This window comes from Cricetulus griseus, chromosome 7, assembly GCF_003668045.3.
Source record: "Cricetulus griseus strain 17A/GY chromosome 7, alternate assembly CriGri-PICRH-1.0, whole genome shotgun sequence".
Classification (NCBI taxonomy): Eukaryota; Metazoa; Chordata; class Mammalia; order Rodentia; family Cricetidae; genus Cricetulus; species Cricetulus griseus.
The window spans coordinates 92,672,512-92,693,032 of NC_048600.1; the positions used below are offsets into that span (position 1 = coordinate 92,672,512).

Sequence of the window (20,521 nt, forward strand, 5' to 3'; positions counted from 1 at the left end):
CTGGACCTCGCTGGTCATCTGCCCAGCTCCACCAATATCATTCAAGAGAAAACTTGAACCCCTGCAGAGGCAGGCATCACTGTGACCAAAGTTCCCGACAGAACCAACTTACAGGACAAATATTCTGTCTCACTTGGTCCAGCAGGCAGAGAAGGCATGGCAGTGGGAACATGAGGCCACAGTTGCTTACACAGCGGCAGATCAGGAAGTGTAGAGTGAGCTAGGCTAGAAGTAGGAGTAGGTGTAACCTTCAAAACTCCCCAGCATTCAGTGACCTGATTGGGCCAGGCAGACCCTACAGCCTTTAAAACAAACTTTAAGCATTCAAAACAAGTCTGTGGAGGAATTCGCAGATGCAAACCTTGGTGGTGGGGGATGCACACAAGTGGCTAGCTTTGTGCTTTAGCAGAGCTTATTCTCGGCTCATCTTGGAGGCATGCCTCTGGTGTGTTTGCTCTGTTGTTGCAAAGCTCAAAGAATGGGTGGCGTAGATACAACAAACACTTCTCACACATCTGGGGGGCGGGTACAAGATCCAGGAGCCAGCACAGTTGGGGACTGGCAAAGGCCCCTTTCACTGCCCTTCCTCGTATCTTAATAGGGTGGAGCTATCTCTCTAGGGTCACTTTTATAAGGGCACAAATCCCATTACAAGGGCTCCCATCCTCATAGCCTGCCTAAACCACTTTCCCAAGTCCCTAATTCCGAATGTCATCCCATCAGGAATGAACAGTTCAACCCGTGAATGGGCTGGTGGCCGATGGCCAGTTCCTAACATATAGTAACTATCCTTTTCCTCAGTAATTGCCAAGATGGACACTGAGAACCATACAACTTTCTGGTTTCCCTTCTGTGGTTAGGGCTCTGTGGTTCCCAGTTGACATTTGCCTCAGTCCTGGCTCTATTTTATAACCTCTTCCTCAGGCATCACTAAATACATCATCCTTATTCTTGTGTGAGACTGACTCACCCCCTACAGTGCTAAGAGGGTGTCAATCCTTAATCATTACTGCATTAAAACATCCCATTATAAACCAACAGTTGGGAAACACAACTATTGGGATAGCAACTTCTAGCCCACAGGTGATCATTTTATAGTTTACCCTTTATATCATAGGTGGAGGAATTCATTGTGTGTGTGTGTGGCCACAGGCCAGCAATTGGGTGTCTTCTTTGGTAGCTCTCCACTGCATTCCTTCAGACAGTGTCTCTCACTGTTTTGGGTAGAATGGCAGGCCAGTGAGCTTCGGGAATCTGCCTGTCACCCCAGGGCTGGGATCACTGATTCATGTGCCAGACACAAGGCTTTTTACATGGGTGCTAGGGATCTGAACTCAGGTTGTCACACTTGCACAGCAAGCATTTTAGTAAACTGAGCCATCTCTCCAGCCCCAAAGTTTGTTTTCTTTCTTCCTTTTTCCCCTTGTGGTGCCGTGGGTTGAACCTGGATGCCTCCAGCATTACCAGGGAAGTATGCTCCCATTGAGCTTTTCCCCCAGCCTGAAAGTTGATTTCTGTCCCTAAACCAAAAGGTAAGCATCAGCTGACTCTAGTAGGAACACATCCTGCTAGAGTTAATAACAAATGGGTCAAATGACTACCTCATATAGCTACACATCACTTGTGACAGTCTCACTTTACCCCGGTGCAGACCCAATTTTTACTTTTGTCTAAAGGCAAGCTCTAGAGGTGGTTTTGTTCAAGGGTGTTTTTTGTTGTTCTGGATTTTGTTAGTTTGTGGGTTTTTTTTTTTTTGTTTTTTTTTTTTTTAGATTTTATTTTATATGTGTAACTGTTTTGCCTGCTTGTTTGTATGTGCAACACAGATGTGCCTAGTGCCCAAGGTCAGAGAAAAGTATTGCATCCCCTGGAGCTGGAGTTATCAAGAGTTGTGAGCTGCCTGTGTGTGCTGGGAATGGAACGCAGGTCCTCTGCCAAGAGGAACAAATGCTCTTAACCACTGAGACAATCTCACCAGTGCCTAGCAAAGATGTTTAATCACCAGAACATCTTACATAAGCACACCAAGTTAATAACGACAATCACTCCTTTAGATGCCAACATATCGTCTGTTGTCCACAGTCTGACTTCTCAGAGATATATGATTTAAATAAAACCACACACACACACAGAGAGAGAGAGAGAGAGAGAGAGAGAGAGAGAGAGAGCCAGTACACTACCACCAATATTCTATGCTCTTATCATAGAAACAATTATAAACTCATGTACAACTCCACTGTGCACCACATGTGTGCCTGGTGCCAGGGGAGTCCAGTAGAGGGTGTCAGATTCCCTAGAACTGGAGTTACTGACAGTTGTGAGCCACCATGTGTGTGCTGAGAACTGAACCCCAGTCCTCTAGAAGAGCAGCCAGTGCTCTTACCCACTGAGCTGGCCTTCCAGCCCATAGGCGCTGTGTTAAAAACCGACTAGAACATTTATCCTAATGCCTTGATCAACCAACTTGCTGTTGCACTGAACTGAGTGCTGCTGTGCACACCAGTCATAGTGTGGGTTTGTGTGTGCACTGTGTAAGTATGCAGTGAATGCTACCGTATATCCACACATGGATTTGAAAATCTGACCATTCTCAGGAGCTTCAGTTTGTTTTGGGAAAGATCATGTGTTGGGCATAAGTGCCCCCCACTCTTTACACCTCAGAACTGAGTTTTGGTCGCTTGTTTGCTGAGTTCTCAGTGTGGCATGCTGGTACTGTGCTCACGGAAGTTTTGGAGCAGTAGATTCCCTTCTGTGGTTACCTCTATTTACTTAGTGGTGGGGGTGCCCACAAGTGATGTGCTTGTGCAGATCTGAGGACACCTGTGCCCATCATTCTCTATTTCACCCCGTAGGTTCTGAACTCAGGCCCTCGAGGCTTGGCAGCAAGGGTCCTTCCCCACTGGGCTACCTCTCCAGCTCTGGAGTAATCTACATGCCCATGATCTGCATGGCCTATAGCTAAAATGCACTAAAATGTCACCTCCAAGTATTCGCTCTGATGGCCTCCATGGTTTCTGCCATGTGAGACAATGTTTAACTTCTCAAGCTTTTTTTCTTATCCTTGAGCTCAGCTGACAGCCAAGTCCACGGCCTAGACTAAGAATCCTAGTTTCCTCCAGCCCATTATAGGTCTTGCTGCCCTTAGGGCAGTGCAGACCAGCCCAATCCAACTTTCTCAATCACAAGCGGGCAAGGAATTTCAAGGATCATAAACTGAGGGTTTGCCAACCAAAGATCAGGTTACAGGCCTTAAAGTGGTATCCATGATAGTATGAGATACTTCCCTGCATTCATACCCTTACAAAGGCCACCCAAGGAGAGCTACACAGTGAGACCCCCGTATCAAAAAACAAAAATACTCAGGCATTCAAATCTGAATGCCAATAATCTCCTGCCAGTTCTCCAAATGGCATGGCTGAGGCAAGGAATATACAAGAAAAAACCCGACAATTTAAAATCACAGTTGGAATCTGACCCAAGAAAGCCCAACCATCTTTTCTCCCCACCTCCCTCTCATCATGTACAACCATCATGTCACTACCCACTCCAAGACAAAAGGAAGCTCAGGTACATTCTGTTGTGTCCCTTTCCCATGGCACTGAGGTTGCAAACAACTGGGGCCATCTCAGGCAGTGTGGATCATTCAACTAAGTATTTTCACATGACTGGTATTTGGTGTGGTTATAGAAAATAATCATGGAGATTAAGGCTTATTTTTATATTTAAATCTAAAATTTGTTAATCTTTTAAAATCTTTAAATTAAAGTAGGTATTCAAGTGAAATAAAAAACACAAGAGGTTAGAAGTGTTTGCTTCTTGTGTAATATAAATGTCACTTGGCTTCTTTCCTGGTTTTCATAACCACTTTCATACACTTTAACATAGCCAACATCATAGAGAACTTCCAAGTATTCTCAGTGGAGATGGTCACAGCCCGAGTTCAAGCACGGCTAACAGCATCTGCTGGTTTGCCTTCTTCAAGGACCCAGACTACCAGTCTCTGTCATTTAACCAAGCAGGTTTACTTTGAGTCTATCGGGTTTCTCTATAAGATATTCTGCAGCTCAGTTGTTTTGTTTTGTTCTACAGCTTTAGGTGCTTCTAAATAAGTACAAGTACAGCAGTGTCCCCAGAACACAAGGGCATGCATGTGCTCACACATCAGTGCCTTCCTATCACATGGTTTCTTCCTCATTGTTTTTGCCTCTCAAGCTTTGTGGGCCACTGTTAACCTTACAGTGCAGCTAGACAAAAGTATTACACAATACAACACATAAAAGAAACATTTGCAATGTATTACTTTTTATGTCTTTTAATTAAAAAAAACTCAAAGATATAAAACAAGCATTTTACATAATGCATACATTCTCAACATCCGCAGATGAGATAAATAACAGAAGGCAAAAGCAGACATATTGTATCGCTTCTCTTTGGTAAGTCACCATACCATTCTATGAAGAAACAGAATGTTTTGTTTGTTTAAAAAAAAAACAAAAAAAACCCATAGTCTTAAAATAACTGTTCCTTAGTATTAACAAAATATTCAGCAATAATGCAGAAGGTGTATTTTTCAAATTGACAAGAATGCATAATACTTTACTCTCTGAGGGGTAAGTAGCTCCTTTCAATATTAAGGCCTACAGAGAAACAACTTTTTTCTAGCTACCATTTTCACTGGCTCTTCTTAAAAATCACAAACTCCCAGACACCATTCTTGTGGAAAATCTTTTCCATATTCAAAAACTCTCTCACCAGTCAGCTCGACTCCACCCATCCTAACCAATTTCATTTCCTATGAGGCAATTCTATTTTAATTCAGCATCACCTAAACTCAAGTGTCCCAATAAAAAAAGACTAAAATTCCACTGAATTTGTTCCAACAAATAGCACATATTTACACCATGGCTCTACTAAAGCAATATATACAGGTCAGAACTAAGAGTTAGAAAACCAAAAGGGCCCATTCAATACATAGCAGCTTGTGTCTAAATATATACAGGTATGTATATGTTTTCACAGTTAATCTTTAACAAAATTACATGATATGTTCAGAAATATTTTTCCTATGGTCTATAAATAATGCTTTAAAAATTCAACTAATGTAAGAAATGAAGTGTAAGAGTCAATCAAATTAAATAAATCTTCCGAGCCTTTAAGAACAAATGCTTAAGTTGGTAAAGCTTGAGGTGTGTCTTGTAAAGGCCATTCTCTCAGGCCCCACCAGGAAATGGAGTCTTCCTTCTAAAAACGGTAGGAGAGAAACTCCAAAACTTTGGAAGGAACTGGAAGTTTCTGGACTTCTTGGGTGGGCATCACTCTTCGGATTGACATTCGACATAAATGTTGAAGGCTAGGAACTTGCCTTGGAGTGGCCCAAAAACATACACTTCCATCTTGTGTCCTTAAGAGAAATGAAAAAGCACGGTCATCTAACTACATGCATTCCATGTCCCTACCGCTCCATGTCAGAATCACAGATCTTACTTTAAAATCTAGTAAGAACTACAATGATGTACTCTAGGATAAGGCAGTAACAGGATTATAAAGAGTTTGTCTAGGGAGTTTACAGGACTTTTTCTGCTAAGAAACAAGTGAAGAAGCTGGAGATATATATAGTTGAGCTGTTAAGAGAACTCAATGCTTTTCCAGAAGATCAGAGTTCAGTCCCAGCACTTACAAGGTAGCTCACAAACACCTCTAACCCTAGTTCTACATCACACCCTCTTCCGGCCTCTGCAGGCACTACGTGCACATGATGCACAGACATGGAAGCCAACACCCATATACATAAACTAAAAACAAATCTTCAAAAGAAAAAGAAACAAGACATACTTACCCAGCAGCTAAAACACTGCCATCAGCAGAAAAGGCACAGCAAAGACCATTGCTCAAAGGTGCAACTTGTACTGGACAATCCTCACCAATTCTCCAAAACCTCACCATTCTGGAAGGGAAATAAGCAACGGAGTGAGTAAGTCAGAAAGCAATGCTTCTGTGGAGTCACAGAGCACATACAAATCACTCCAGAGATCATGATGACTTTGGTTGAGACAGAATATTATGTAACCCAGCTAATAGGAATTTTTTGTTGTTGTTGTTTGATTAAGGTCTCACTACATAGCCCAAAGTGGAATTTTCCTGCTTCAGCCTCCCAAAGTGCTACAATGACAGGAATGAGCCTACACATTCAGCTACCTCAATGATACGAATATGCTTTATATACTATTTTATATGCTATACCATTTGGTAAATTGAATGAACTCCAAAGAAATCACAAAGCATGGCTTTGTAATCTCAGTGACTTGAACCTGTAATGTTCACAACTAGAAGCTTTCTCATTTTCTTACAGATAAAATAACAATCTGCCCTATTTTTTTCTGCATTTGCCTACTCTCAAAAGCAATGGCTACTAATTTTACAGGTGTGTACTACTATAACCAGCTAGGCAAAAATCAAGGTGTTGTCTAGAGATAAAAACCCAGTTACAGCTGGGCTTTGGTGGTGCACGCCTTTAATCCCAGCACTCGGGAGGCAGAGGCAGGTGGATCTCTGTGAGTTGGAGACCAGCCTAGTCTACAAGAGCTAGTTCCAGGACAGCCTCCAAAATCACAGAGAAACTGTCTCGAAAAATTGAAAAACCAAAAACCAAAAACCAAAAAAAAAAAAAAAAAAAAACCAACTACAGGATGGGTATGGTGGTCCACACCAAATTCCCAGCGCCCAAGAGACAAAGTCGGAAGGATCTTAAGTTGAAGATCAACCCAGCCCACATACCAAGACCATTTCACATACAAACAAAAAACAGGCCCCCACAAAAACTAAAGAAAGGTGTTATAATTTAAAGCATGCTTTCATTAAGTAAAAGAAAAGAAACCTTTCAAAGGTATGAAAAGTCAAAACTTTATCTGATTACTTACTTATCATCAGCAATGCTCGCAACATGGAGTCCGTCGTGACTAAAAGACACACCTCGTACCCATCGGTCATTTGCTCCTCCAGCAAATATTGGAGTGGGTGGGGGAAACAGGTGCCTAGGGTCAGAGACATATTTTCAGTGGGTTTCAGAATCAGTTCAAACAAAATGGTCTTGGTATCAAGTTCATTGGCCTTTGATTAAGATGTAAACTGGGGGTTCAATGATACCACTAAGATGGAGAGGGCTGTTACAGCAGAACTAAATGTGATAGGAAGCTGTGTGCTCAGTCAGAGGAAGGCAGTCCTCTGTTGGGTGCTATTCTTCAGCCAAGGGTACACAGGAACTGTGCTTCCCAGCTAGAACTGCCAACAAAAGCAAGGGCTTTATTTTTGTTGGTTGTTTGTTTTTCAGGATTTCTCTGTAGCTTTGGAGCCTATCCTGGCACCCACTCTGTAGACCAGGCTGGCCTCGAACTCAGAGATCCACCTGCCTCTGCCTCCCAAGTACTGGGATTAAAGGCGTGCGCCACCAATGCCCAGCAAGCAAGGGCTTTGTAAAGCTGTTCCTCTTTTTCACAACATGGTATACAACATTTAAGTCCAACTTCTGTTTAACAATTTTCCCCAGGCAAACTCTACTATATTACCATTTACAGAACCAGACAAATACTAAGACCCACCTAATAAGAGCCATATTCACTCTGAGTTTAGCTAAAGCTTTGCATTATTCAAGAGCTCGTATAACGAAAAACTTTATGAGATTGTTAATTTTACATTTTGGAGATTCTAATTTTTCACATAACTTCTTCAAAGCAGTAGTGATAGCTAGTATCAGATTATAGACTGAGCTAATTCATGTTTTACTCACCCGAATTCCATCAGAATGTCTCCATTGTGTGGATCCCAGATACACACACGAGTATCATAAGATGCAGTAGCTAGCAATGCTCCATCAGGAGAAAAGTCACAAGCTACAACATCATGGTGATGCCCTTCTAGTTTCCTTATCATGGTGTATTTCTCCATATTCCAAAGGAAAACCTGCAATAATAAAAAGGCAAATGTTATAGTTTCACTCAGACACACAGAGGACAAAGGGGCATATCTTTAACTACAACTGCTATTTTAACATTACATTAAATTAATTACAAATTATGAGTAATTTAAAGAATATGCTCAGTGTCGTAGATTAAAAATCAGTCTTTTAAGTTAATTAAAGCAGACATGCAAATTTCTATTTCAAATGTTTCTGTTAAATGTTAATTTAAAAAATAAGCCTAAAGGGAAAATAAAGGTGTAATTCAACTTAACCACATACTGAAATCCATTTATTCCCAAAACTAATTTAACTAAAATATATGGAAATAAATAGGGTTAAGTATTACAAACCCCTTTCTCTCTTTTTTTTCAGAAACTACCAATTTTTAAAAATATATACAGACAGAAAATGTAATGTTAGCAAATTGTTACTCCATTGGCATCTCCCTTTGAGATAATCACTTGTTTACAATAGGCTTGGGTCACCACCGAGAGCCTAGGAAGAGAAACAGATACTGCAAGAAAAGAGAATTTTCATAGCCAAAATGTAATTTCGTTGGCAAACAATAAAGATGTCAAACCACATTACAAATGAAAATGCCATTTTATATAATTACAATGTTGTTTTTTTGGTAATTAAAAGTCTTATTTTTCCAAACTAACTATAATCATTAGTCATTTTCAGTATAAAAGTTAAATTACTTAAAAATAAGCTCACATACACTTTAGATTTTAAACATCCAAAGACTGTGCAGAAGGCTATAAGTAAGTTTTGCTGTTTTGGGTTTTTTTTTTTTTTTTTGCTTTGAAGCAGTGTCTCACCAAGATGTCTGGGCTGGCTTGAACTAAATAGCCCAGGCTGGCCTTGAATTTGTGATCCACTTGCCTCAGCCTCCCAAGGAGCTCTAGTCAGGATTCTAAAGCGTACTGCAGTCTGTTAGATTAAACACAAGCTTGGAGGTTTACAGAAGGCCTAGTGAGACAGTGCCCCTCCTCTTGAAACAGAGCAATGCTTTCCTCTCCTTCCTTTCTGCACAAGTTATTTGCAAAGGAAAATAGGTATAATAATTGCAATGACTTAAGGTACTGCCAATATCTTAAATTCCAAAAAGCAACAGAGAAAGCACTCAAAAACCAATTTCTTTACATTAAATTGGGTTCACTTGTCAGACTCTCAATTCCAAATTGGAAGATCAATTTACTTCGGAGTCTGGATTTCACTGTGGGGGAAATTATTTTTAAAGGAAAAAAAAAAAAAAGAAAAGAAAAGAAAGAAAAGCAGAAAGTGGACATCGACCAGCACCTGTGTACGTACAGTACACCTTGCAGCCGAATGCAAGGTTACTTCATCCTAGGGTAAAGGTCGCCCCCAGCCCGGTAGCCAGAGATGCCACTCTTTCTGCCCAGCTAACACCATTGTGCGCCTGTGTGCGAGTGGTGCCAGCATAACCTCAATCACACCAATATTGCTGCCACCACCTGTGACAGGAAAAGCAAGAAGCATATGGAAAACACACAGCCTAAAATAGCAATGTCAACATCTAGCTTGTTTTATGATTTAAGAAAAAAAAGAACAAACTAAGCTATTTTGTTCTAAACTTCTAACATTTACAACTATCAGTTTAACATACTACTTGGAAAAATAAAGTGTGTTTTATCTAGCCACAGCCCCCACCCCCATTAGTCCCAAAGCCTGCTGTGGTCATTATACATATCTGGAGTTCAGCCAGTTTCATACACACTCAATGCTACTGCTAAAACCACATTAACTCAGAGCTAGTAAACTAACAGTTCACTGAAAGCACAGCCTTCAACAGTCACTATTTAAGCTGTCAATAGGCAAGCTGTCAAACAATAGGCAGCTAGCACATGAGTGCTAATTTTATTCTATTTTCAAATTACTATTTTTTTTTCAGTTAAATGTCTAGGATCAGCTGGGACTCAAACTTAAAAACAAAACAGCAAACTGGACAAAACAAAATTAATTAGCAAGGAAGTACCATACGTACGGACTAGATCTTGTCTATATCACATAAACTAGAACCCACAAAAAACTAACTAACCTACATTTTATAAACATCTCTAAAAGCAATTAATTTCTCAATTCACCAAAAAATAACTAGTTTTCTACATGCAAATTCTCTCCATCATGAAATAAGGCATTAAGAAGTTCATGACACCGAGCACAGACTTAATAGATTACTTAGATTTAAAATGATTAAGCATACATTATCATCCAATTCACAATACATGTACAAGAACTTTGACACATACTGCTTTACTGGCTCCAACTGAACACAGCATAGAAGAATCAGGAGAGAATGCACAACTGTACACCCAGTTCTGGTGTCCCCGCAATACTTTCATCATGTTTCCTGAAAAAAAGAAACATCTGTGTCAGGAGAATGCAGCTGAAATCAATAAATACTGACATGACTGTGGTCTACAGTTACCATAAACTTTTATAGCTGAAAAAAAAAAATGGATATAGATGGATATAGAGGCTTTCAATATCTGTCAATGCTTGCTTTTTCTTCCTTCCTTCCTTCCTTGGCAGGGTCTCTCTATGTAGCCCTGGCTGGCCTCGAACTCTCTAGAGGGTACTATCTGGTGCTTGATAAAATTACATAGGACTGGAGACACTATTCAGTAGTCAAGAGCACACTCTGCTCTTACAGAGGACCTAAGTTTGATACCCAGCACCATAATTGGGTGGCTCACAATTGCCTGTAACTCCAATTTCAGAGGATCCAATGCCTCTGGCCTCCTCAGGAACGCATTTACCCCCATGCAGACACACATGAATATATATAACTACAAATAATACATTTTAGGATATAAAAGCCAGGCACACTAATTTATTTGTTTAATCTCAGCACTTAGGAGACACGCAGGTTTTTGTTATTTTGGCTTTTTTTTTGGTTTGTTTTTTTGTTTGTTTGTTTTTTGAGACAGGGTTTCTCTGTGGCTTTGGAGGCTGTCCTGGAACTAGCACTTGTAGACCAAGCTGGCCTCCAACTCAGAGATCTGCCTCCCTCTGCCTCCTGAGTGCTGGGACCAAAGATGTGCACCACCACCACCCATCCAGAGGCAGCAGGTATTTTAGCAGGTATTTTACTGTTTCTCTCAAACAAGATAAAACTTTGTAAATATCAAGATACCATGTTTCATAAAAAACTGAGTACACCATACTTTCCTATGAGATTAGAGGGAAAAATATCTTAGTTTTTAATGAAAGAATTTATAATCTATGCTTACCAGCATTTAACCATGTTATAAATGAGGCTATAATCTAAACTTTACTGGATGAGTAAAACTGTTTAAAGTCCTATTTAAAATTTTTAATTTTAAAATTTTATTTATTTAGTGCATGCATGAGTGTTTAGGCTGTGTACCATGTGTATGTATCGACCACAGAGGCCAAAGGTTAAGTTAGGATCCCTTGGAACTAGATCCATCCAAAAGTTATGGATCAGTGTGGTTGGTTTATGAGCAGTGTTAAGATGGTTCATTATAGTTACTGCTGGCTTAAACTATATTTTTGTTTTCCAAGTATTATTAAACAGAAAGAAAAAAAAAGACACCTTGGTCACCAAGTCATTTGTGTTTTCTGATAGTGTCTTGCTAAGTAATCAAGTTTGGCCTGGATCTCTCAATTCTCCTGTTTACCTTCTAGAGCTATGATTACAGGTGTGCTGGGAGGGGGAGTAGGGGTGTGGGTGGCAATCCCATAATCACTCCCATAGTCACATCAAGTTAGGCATGGTGGCACAGGCCTTCAATTTCAGCACTCAGGAGACAGAGCCAGGTGGATCTCTGTGAGGCCAGCCAGAGCTACAGAGACCCTGCTGCCTCAAAAAACAAAACAAAACAAAACAAAACAAAAAAAAAACAAAAAAAACCCACCTCACTCTTTTACACAGCTGGAGCCAAGACAAAAGACATACATACCATCATCTTTGAGGTCCCACACTCTCAGAGTTTTGTCTCTTGAAGCTGATACAAGGATTAAGCTCCCATCTGGAGCAAAAGTTAAGTCTCTGACCACTTCAATGTGGTCTACCAAATTAAGGAGGAGCTTTCCTAAATGTGATGGAAAGGAGAAAGAGATACAAGATCATTATTTGTTATCTTCTATTTTTATAGTTTTGTTAACTGTAAAGAATGAACAGACACTCTTGGTACCACCTAGTTCTATGAGGTAAATTATTTCACTTCATATTTATTAATGGCTTTTGTTACTTATGAAGATTCACTTAGATTTTTAAGTAATTTCCTCCCAAGATAACAAACTCTACTATTTACTAGAAAAAATGCAAAAGGAATAGCTGAAATGTAAGCAAATCCCTAGATCAAACTAGCACCAAGAAAACTCTATTCCATTCCAAGTATTTGTACAGTACAACTTTATTGTATATGTGTATGTGTCTGAGGACCCAAACTCAGGTTTTCAGACTTAGCAGCAAGGACCCTTACCTGATGAACCGTCTCACCAGTCCCAGTATGACTTTAAAACAAAATCAAACTATCAACTTTTCTCTTTGCTTTTTATTCCTTGGCCTTGGACTAACTATCAAATGCTCCACCAAGTAATATTATCTCACAACTTTTAATTTTAACATTATCTAAACAGAAAAAGTACGTATCAGCAACTGGAAGTTTTGTTTTCTAGAAAAATCCTTGGTTACCTTAATTTTTTTCCCCCTATTAGCCAATCAAACTTTGCTTCCTGGTCTTGAACACATAGAATATGCCAGAAACTAGAGCAAAACCAAAACTTTTTTTTCTTGAATAGCTGGGCACCGAACCTCAGGTTTGAAGCAATGTTCAACACTTTTCCACTGAGCTACCCTCCTGATCCTTGGTGGAGATAAAAGTCTTACTAGGCAGTGAATTCTAGGACATCCATGAGTACACAAAAAACAAAAGAACTGATTTGTAGCAGGTAAGTGGTTCAATTGATAGGGTGCTTGCCTGGCATGCATGCCAACCCCTGGAGTCGATTCCCAGCACTGCATAAAATTGGGAGCTATGGCACAAGCCTGCAATCCCAGCACTCAGAACTTGCAAGCAGGAAAAGTAGGTTAAAGTCGCCCTCTGCTACATAGCCTGCTTGTCTGTCATACAGAAAAACTAATTTCCCTCAAAAACTTCTAAGTTACCATTGAAAAACCATGTAAGACATTTTGCTGAGTCATAAAATTATTAGTTTATAATTAAAATACAATCCATAATCTTTGCATACTTTATCAAACATGAACTCTATTCTTATAAATTAAAATTAATGGAAGACTTAGAACAATTATAAAGACATATCCATTTTCACTTTTCTGTACCTTATAACACTCAAATCATATTCTAGTACTTCTATTATAAAATAATCAGGTTCCCTTTTGAAATTATGAATCCATACCTGTATAGACATCCCAGATTTTGATGCGACCATTGTTTAATCCAGTGGCAAGGAGTAGCTGATCCTGTCCAAATCTGAACCGATGCCATTCTACATTAATACAGCGGCTCTGCTTTTCTGGAACTGAAGACCCAAAAGCAAGACTCCAGACTATGTCTCCACAGTCTATAATGTGTTCTCGAGGATTATTTTTCTGGCCACCATTACTATCTTGTCTTGTCAATTTTAGACAGCTTGAATTGGTAACATTCTTGGAACCATGTAAAAGACTAAGGGGGAAAGATTGAGAATGAATTCTTCTTTATACTGTACTTTCTGTAGGCACTAATTGTTAAAACTTGTTAAATAATTTCAACAAAAATGTAACACTTTCTACCAGGTCTGATCTCCATCCCAGCATAAATGGGATGTGTTGGCACACCCTGTCATTCCAGCATTTCTGAGTGGAGATGCAGGAAGATTAGAAGTTCAAAGTCAACCTAGGCATATACTGAGTTTGAAGGTAGCCTACACTAAAGCTCCACCTACCCGTTCCAATCAGCTAGAGGGTGTGGCTCACATCTATGTATCACCCAGGAGGTTGAGACAGAGGATAAAAAGAGTTTAAAGCCAACCTGGGCCACATGGTAGGACTATTTTATTAAAGAAAAATCTGTTCATATACTACTGCTAGCCAACAGTGTGAAATCCAAAGTGAATGCAAAGATAACTTTATCTGACACCAACAGGACACACACTAATGTGAGGCACAATTAATCTGTCTTCTCATACACATACACTTAACAGGACATAAGGATGTAGGTTAATTGACAAAGTATTGGCTCCAGCATGAGGCCTCAGGGTTGTGGGGGAGGGGGGGAGCATAAATGTCTGAAAAAATATTAAAACACTCTACAATGTACAAATGAAGTCAGACTTTTTCACTATGTAGACCAGGCTGATCTATAATGAGGTCATCTGCCTCTGCTTTCCTGGTACTGGCATTACAGCTATATACCACCACAACCACCCAGAGAATTATTTTTTTCTTTTTGCGACAGGGTCTATTATGTAGCCCTAGCTGTCCCAGAATTTACTGTGTAGTCCAGGCTGGCCTTGAACTCAGAGATCTATTTGTCTCCACCTCTCAAGTGCTGGGACTAAAGGGAGGTAATTCTTACACAAACCTCCAATGCATGGATTCAAACTACAAACAAACTTACAAACAAATTCTACAAAGGAAACTTAAATGCTATTACCCAATACTGAAAAACAAGAATAAATTTTACAAATACAAAGGAAGAAAGAAGTCTTACAAGTTCTTAAGGCACTGGGACCACGGGACAAGCTTCACTATGCGATATCCTTGTGACCATGCAAAGTATGAATCATCTGGAGCAAAAGCCACAGTCCAGGTTTCACCACCACATTTCTTGTCAAAAGGAGCTGCAGGAGCTAAAAGTTCCCCTATAGTACGCGATCTCACTAAAACAAAAACAAAAACAGGACATTATATACACCCACAATGGATATGAGGTGGCCCCCATATTACTTTGTAATTTGCTGAGGTTTGTCTCATGTTCTTTTCTTCTAAGATGTATGTATGCATGTATGTGTTATGTGAGTGCTGTCTGCATGTTCCTCTGCTTGCCAGAGCAGAGGATCCCATTATAGATGGTTGTGAGCCACCAATGGGAAATGGTGGCTGGGAAATGAAGCCAGGTCCTCTCGAAGAGCAGCCAGTGTGCTTAACCAGTGAGCCATCTCTCCAGCCCTCCTACCCACAGAACTCTAGAGATTAACTTTGTTTTGATAAAGTGGTTTTCCAATGCAAGATTAAGTATGTCACTAGTATAGTGGATACACCTATCGTCTCGGCACTCAGAAGACTTAGGAAGGAGGATGAAGAGTTCAAGACCAGCCTGAGCTACATGAGACCTTGTCACAAAGTTTCAGTGTTGTGGTGAGGTGAGGGTAAGATAACTGGGCTTTGAGACCAGCCTGGATTATACAGGCAGACCTGAAGAAAGTTGTGGCTCTAAAATAGTACACTGTACTTTCCAGAGTGCACTTGTCTAACTGATAGAGCGTTCCCACTTACTCAAAAGGCAGCAACACAGCATAAGCTCACATTCATCCAATTTACTCAACATGAGTAATGTATAAGATTAACAAGCTGGTGAGCCTCAAATGCCTGGAGAATGGTTTTTCAATGCATAAACTTCAGAAAGAGCACTGTTACTGGCTTCCTGCATTTTCCCAAGCTCTTACATGGTCTTTTCCCTGGGGTTCTCTTTATATGCTGAGCCTGCCTAAAAACTAGGATTCCTGCAAGGGTGGTTATACAGAGGCAGGTGGATCTCTGTAAGGCTAGCCTGGTCTTCAGGACAGCCAAGGCTACACAAAGAAATGCTGCCCCCAAAATAAATGTAAATAAATAAAGTGCTGGGATCCTGTTAATATTCTAGTACATTATAAAAAACTGGAGAGATTGCTCATCGGTTATGACCATTGGCTGCTCTTCCAGAGGTCCTGGGTTGAATTCCCAGCAGCCACATTGCAACTTGTAACTGTCTCTATCTCCAATTTCAGGGAACCTGACATCTTCACACCAATGCACATAAAATAAAATTAAATTATTTAAAAAAAAAAAAACTAACCAGAATGAGAGAAGAGGAGGGGAGAGGAGGAAATGGAGGACCAGAAATGTTGAGTTGGGAGAAGAATAGAGGAGAGCAGGATGAGAGATACCATATCAGAGGGAGCCATTATAGGTCCGAGGAGAGATCTGGCACTAGGTATATTTCCAGAGATCTACAAAGATGACACGAACTGACAATCTAGGCCAATGGTGGAGAGGATAACCTAAATTCCCTTCCCCTATAATGAGACTGGTGACAACTTTTTTTGTTTTGTTTTGTTTTGTTTTTGTTTTTTTGAGACAGGGTTTCTCTGTGGCTTTGGAGGCTGTCCTGGAACTAGCTCTTGTAGACCAGGCTAGACTCGAACTCAGACATCCACCTGGCTCTGCCTCCCGAGTGCTGGGATTAAAGGCGTGCGCCACCCTGGCTGAGACTGATGACTACTTTTTATGCCATCCTAGAGCCCTCATCCAGTGACTGATGGAAGCAGAGGCAAACATCCACCGATACACACTGAACGGAACTCTGGAACCTAGTTGCAGAAAGGGAGGAATGAAGATCAAAGGGGTCGGAACCAGGCTGGTGAAACCCACAGAATCAGCTGGCCTGAACAAGGGAGAGCACATGGACCTCAGACTAATGTCTAGGAGGCCAGCATAGGACTGAATCAGACCCCTGAACATGAATGTCAATGAGGAGGCCTCCGCACCATAGGCGGCCTCTGGTAGTGGATTAGTATTTTTCCCTGGTATAAGAAGGGACTTTGAGAGCTCATCCCACGTGAAGGGTTACACTCTTGGCCCTGGACACATCGGGGAGGGCCTAGGCCCAGCCCAGGATGATGTGGTGAACTTTGGGGAGTCTGTGGAGGGCCCTACCCTGCCTGGGGAGTGGAGGGTGGATGAGGTGGGGGGCAAGTGAGGGGTTTGAGGAGGGAAGGGTTGAGGGGGAGGGGAGAGAGAGAGAAGGGATTGACATATGAAGCAAGCTTGTTCCTAATTTGAACTAAAAAAATTATAAAAAAAATAAAATTAAAAAACTAAAATAAATGCTATATGGTCAGTGTTTTTCTAATAGCCTTCATGTTTGCTTTTTGGCTAACAGACAGACCAAATGATTTTTATACTTTAATCAGCTATTTTAAATAGTCAAGTACTGACTAGTAAAATATTACCAAGCTAGAGTAAGGTTTATGCTAAAGTGCTTTGAAAAAAAAAACTAATGGTTGCATTTGTTTAATGTTAGCATCGTAGGAAATGTATAATTTCATGACCCTGGATAAGGTCCAGGTGCTGAGAGGGGTCGTGGGAAATTGGCCCTAAAATACACCATGATATTCACACATTAGTTGCATGCATCATGAGTCACCAGGGAACCAGGCTAACCAGATCTAAGTTCTTCACATTCCTTCCTCTAGTTTTATAACCAGAAAGGAAGTGTGACAGTGCCTTGTTAAAGAGGGCAGTGGCTCACGGCAGTTATGTCCCTGTCGTAGAATTCTTTAATCATTCATGGAGTTCTGCCTCTACTTTCATCATGTACATGAAAATACAACTTTACATGACTATAATTACAGCGGGGGGGGGGGGGTAAATTCATAAACAATAAGCTATACAGAGATAAATGTCTAAACCTGTATCCAAATGACACTTCAAATACAAATTAAAAAAAAAACTGGCTTACATTTGACACTTTTTAAAATATATATCCAAGAAATAAGGAGACATAAAGGCGGAAAAAAAAACTCTTAAAAAAAAGCAGTTATGGGTCTGGAGAGATGGCTCAGAGGTTAAGAGCACTGCTCTTCCAGAGGTCCTGAGTTCAATTCCCAGCAACCACATGGTGGCTCACAACCATCTGTAATGAGATCTGGTGCCTTCTTCTGGTGTGGAGATATACATGGAAGCAGAATGTTGTATACATAATAATAAATATAAAGTCTTAAAAAAAAAAGCAGTTATAGCAGGCATTGGTGGTGCACGCCTTTAATTCCCACACTCGTGTGGCAGAGGCAGGAGGATCTCTGTGTACAAGTCAGTTAGTTCCAGAACAGCTAGGACTGTTACACAGAGAAAAGGGGGAGGCGGGCAGGAATTTTGTTTTCTGTAGCTTTAACATGACTATAAAACTAATATTAAGTCACCCACTAACAGCCACTCAACTTCATCCTTCAGAGAACTCCCGGCCCAAATTCTGTTAATAACTATTTGTGTATAGAAATTCATTCAACTCTGCTTCTTACACTTCCTAGAACTACCTCCTCCAAACATTTGGTGAAGTCATACACAAAAATGCTAAGGCTCTCTGCTCAGTGGCCACTACCTTTTTTTTTTTTTTCTTTTTTAAAACCGGGTTTCACTATGTAGCCTTGGCTACTGGAACTGGCTATGTAGACCAAACTGATCTCGAACACAGATCTGCCGCACTCTGCCTGGAGTGTTGGGCCAACTTAAAAAAAAAAAAACTGTAATGTCAGTGTCTAATGATTTCACTCAATCTCATCCAAAGGCCCCAAAGGTGGTTCCTTTGAGAGGGTTTAAATAATGCTTAGTGCTTTAAAGGGGGCCACTGGGCAGGTCTGGCCCACACCCTTCCACTCCCCCATTGTCCTGTCTTCAGCCTGGCACGTGACAGTGCTGCCACTGGGACCACTTGCGAGCCCTTTCCCGGCTTTCATTTTCTATACAACAGCCCTCCTTCTGTCAGTCCACCTATCCACACTTATACAGGTAAGACAGTCCCTCCTTTGGACGCTTCACTTTCATAACGCCATCCTTTAAAACCATTTCCCCGCTGCTGGCACCTCTTCAGGCCCCTTTCTCCTTCGAGTGTCTGGCATACAGAAGCGCCGCCTCCTCCTATTGCACCTCAACACACAAAAGTTCACTTCTTTTCATCACAGACTTAAGAGATCCCTAAGATAGGCCACTTAGCCCATGCTAGTCCGGTTTACGGGACACCCAAGCCCTAAACCGAGAATCCCAGCATCTCGGATCCCTGCGGAGCTGTGATGGTGACAATGGGGTGCGCGGGGCGGGGAGCGTCCAGCCCAGCCTCACGGTAATTCCGAGGCCCGCTCCGAGGCGCGCGTCCATTCACTCCCGGCCGACGCCCATCGTGGGGCCGCTTCCTCCCGCCAATCGGCGCCGGCCCTCGCCTCTCCCCGCTTCGCCTGGGCCTCGGCACCGGGTCCCCCGCTCCTCCTGGGCCTTGGCATCGGACTTCCCGCTGCCCCTGACCCGCACACACCCGCTTTTCCCGGGCCCGGGCGCCAGCCCCCTCACAGTCGGCCCCGGTCCCCGTCCCCGCGCTCCCTCTCCATCCCGAGCCTCACCGATCTCTTTCTCGTTGACCCTCGGGGGAAAGCTGGCCATCTATGGGGCACCGTCTGATTCCGGGAACCGATTCGGACGCGATGACAGAGAAGGGACTCGGCGGGGGCTGAGGGGCGTGACGTGGGCTCAGTCCTTCCCGGGTGCAGAAACCGAGTCGGGAGTGCGGGCGGCCGCTGCGCTTCTGCGGACTGCCCGGGGGGAGATCACCGGAAGGCCTGGGACCGCGCCACCGGGTCACACTCAGACAAAAGAGCCGGCGCGCCTTCCACCCACAGGTCCGCAGAACCCTCCAACACCTCCGTCGCCAATCCAGATACTGAGACAAGATGGCGGGCGTCACGGATAATATCTGGGGGCGGGGTGTGGTGCGTGATGTCAGAACAACAGGCCCCGCCTCCAGACGCAAGGGACGTGACCCTCTGGGCCCACTCAGTGGCGTGAGCCCTTCTCAATGCGCAACTTTCCGGAGGTTTTGAAGGGAAGGATCTTTGTAAAGATCTAGCAGAGGATTGTATAATGCAAGTGACTGAACCGAAAAAAGCAAAGTAGACGTTTTAGGTCCGTAACTCCATTTAGCTATGTCCCTGGCTCAAGGAACTGGAGGTTACACTGATGTAAGAGATAGGTTGAAAATTAGCATAGTGAGCCGGAGGCATAGGTGGCGCACGCCTTTAATCCCAGCACTCAGGAGGCAGAGGCAGGCGGATCTCTGAGTTCAAGGCCAGGAAGAAGAAAATTAGCATAGTGATGCTCCATTTCTCAGGATGTGAGCCCGCTGGTTTTTAGAAAAATTCAGTTGATGGAGGAGACCCAGGGTGGTATGCCTTACCTCTGAGGCCTGCCCCAGGCTGTCTCTGTTCTCACTGGTCCCTAAAGTCAGGCCACCTGAAGAGCTGGCCAATATCACCTGCAGCAAGAGCTGCCTAGGCTAACTTCAGATCGCAAATGACAATACATAGGGCATGTCCCTGTCCTTTTGTGAAAGGGAGGAATTCCTCAAATCATGAAATGATTAATAGACATAAATCATCTCCCCTCTTGTTTTGTTTTGTTTTGTTTTGTTTTTCGAGACAGGGTTTCTCTGTGTAGCTTTGTAGACCAGACTGGCTTCAAAATCACAGAGATCTGCCTGCCCTGGTAGTGCTGGGGTTAAAGGCGTGTACCACCCACCGGCTAAATGATCTCCCCTCCTTTACTCG

General features: G+C 42.1%; 1 protein-coding gene across 3 annotated transcripts; it reads right to left on the reverse strand.

The window, feature by feature from the left end:
• Window positions 1-4,296: 4,296 nt before the first annotated feature.
• Window positions 4,297-19,646, reverse strand: Wsb1 (WD repeat and SOCS box containing 1). 3 transcript variants are annotated; one of them, XM_027426544.2, is made up of 9 exons: window positions 19,322-19,646; window positions 14,662-14,830; window positions 13,367-13,635; window positions 11,905-12,036; window positions 10,228-10,328; window positions 7,784-7,956; window positions 6,918-7,031; window positions 5,837-5,944; window positions 4,297-5,401 (listed from the first exon to the last, which is right to left on the reverse strand). In XM_027426544.2, the coding sequence occupies exons 1-9, from the start codon at window positions 19,359-19,361 to the stop codon at window positions 5,242-5,244; spliced, it is 1,266 nt and encodes a 421-aa protein (XP_027282345.1). In that variant the 5' UTR covers window positions 19,362-19,646; the 3' UTR covers window positions 4,297-5,241. The 3 variants fall into 3 exon arrangements, with proteins under 3 accessions (XP_027282345.1, XP_027282346.1, XP_027282347.1); XM_027426545.2 differs by lacking the exons at window positions 10,228-10,328; window positions 11,905-12,036; window positions 13,367-13,635; window positions 14,662-14,830; window positions 19,322-19,646 and adding an exon at window positions 9,257-9,412; XM_027426546.2 differs by lacking the exons at window positions 10,228-10,328; window positions 11,905-12,036; window positions 13,367-13,635; window positions 14,662-14,830; window positions 19,322-19,646 and adding an exon at window positions 9,269-9,411.
• Window positions 19,647-20,521: the final 875 nt, after the last annotated feature.

Coding starts and splice junctions, on each gene's coding strand:
- Wsb1 (XM_027426544.2), bottom strand. CDS start 19,361: ATGGCCAGCTTTCCCCCGAGGGTCAACGAGAAAGAGATCG. Junction 7,032..7,783: donor GACATTCTGATGGAATTCGG/GTGAGTAAAACA, acceptor CTCTGACCCTAG/GCACCTGTTTCCCCCACCCA. Junction 5,945..6,917: donor GCGAGCATTGCTGATGATAA/GTAAGTAATCAG, acceptor TTTCCCTTCCAG/AATGGTGAGGTTTTGGAGAA.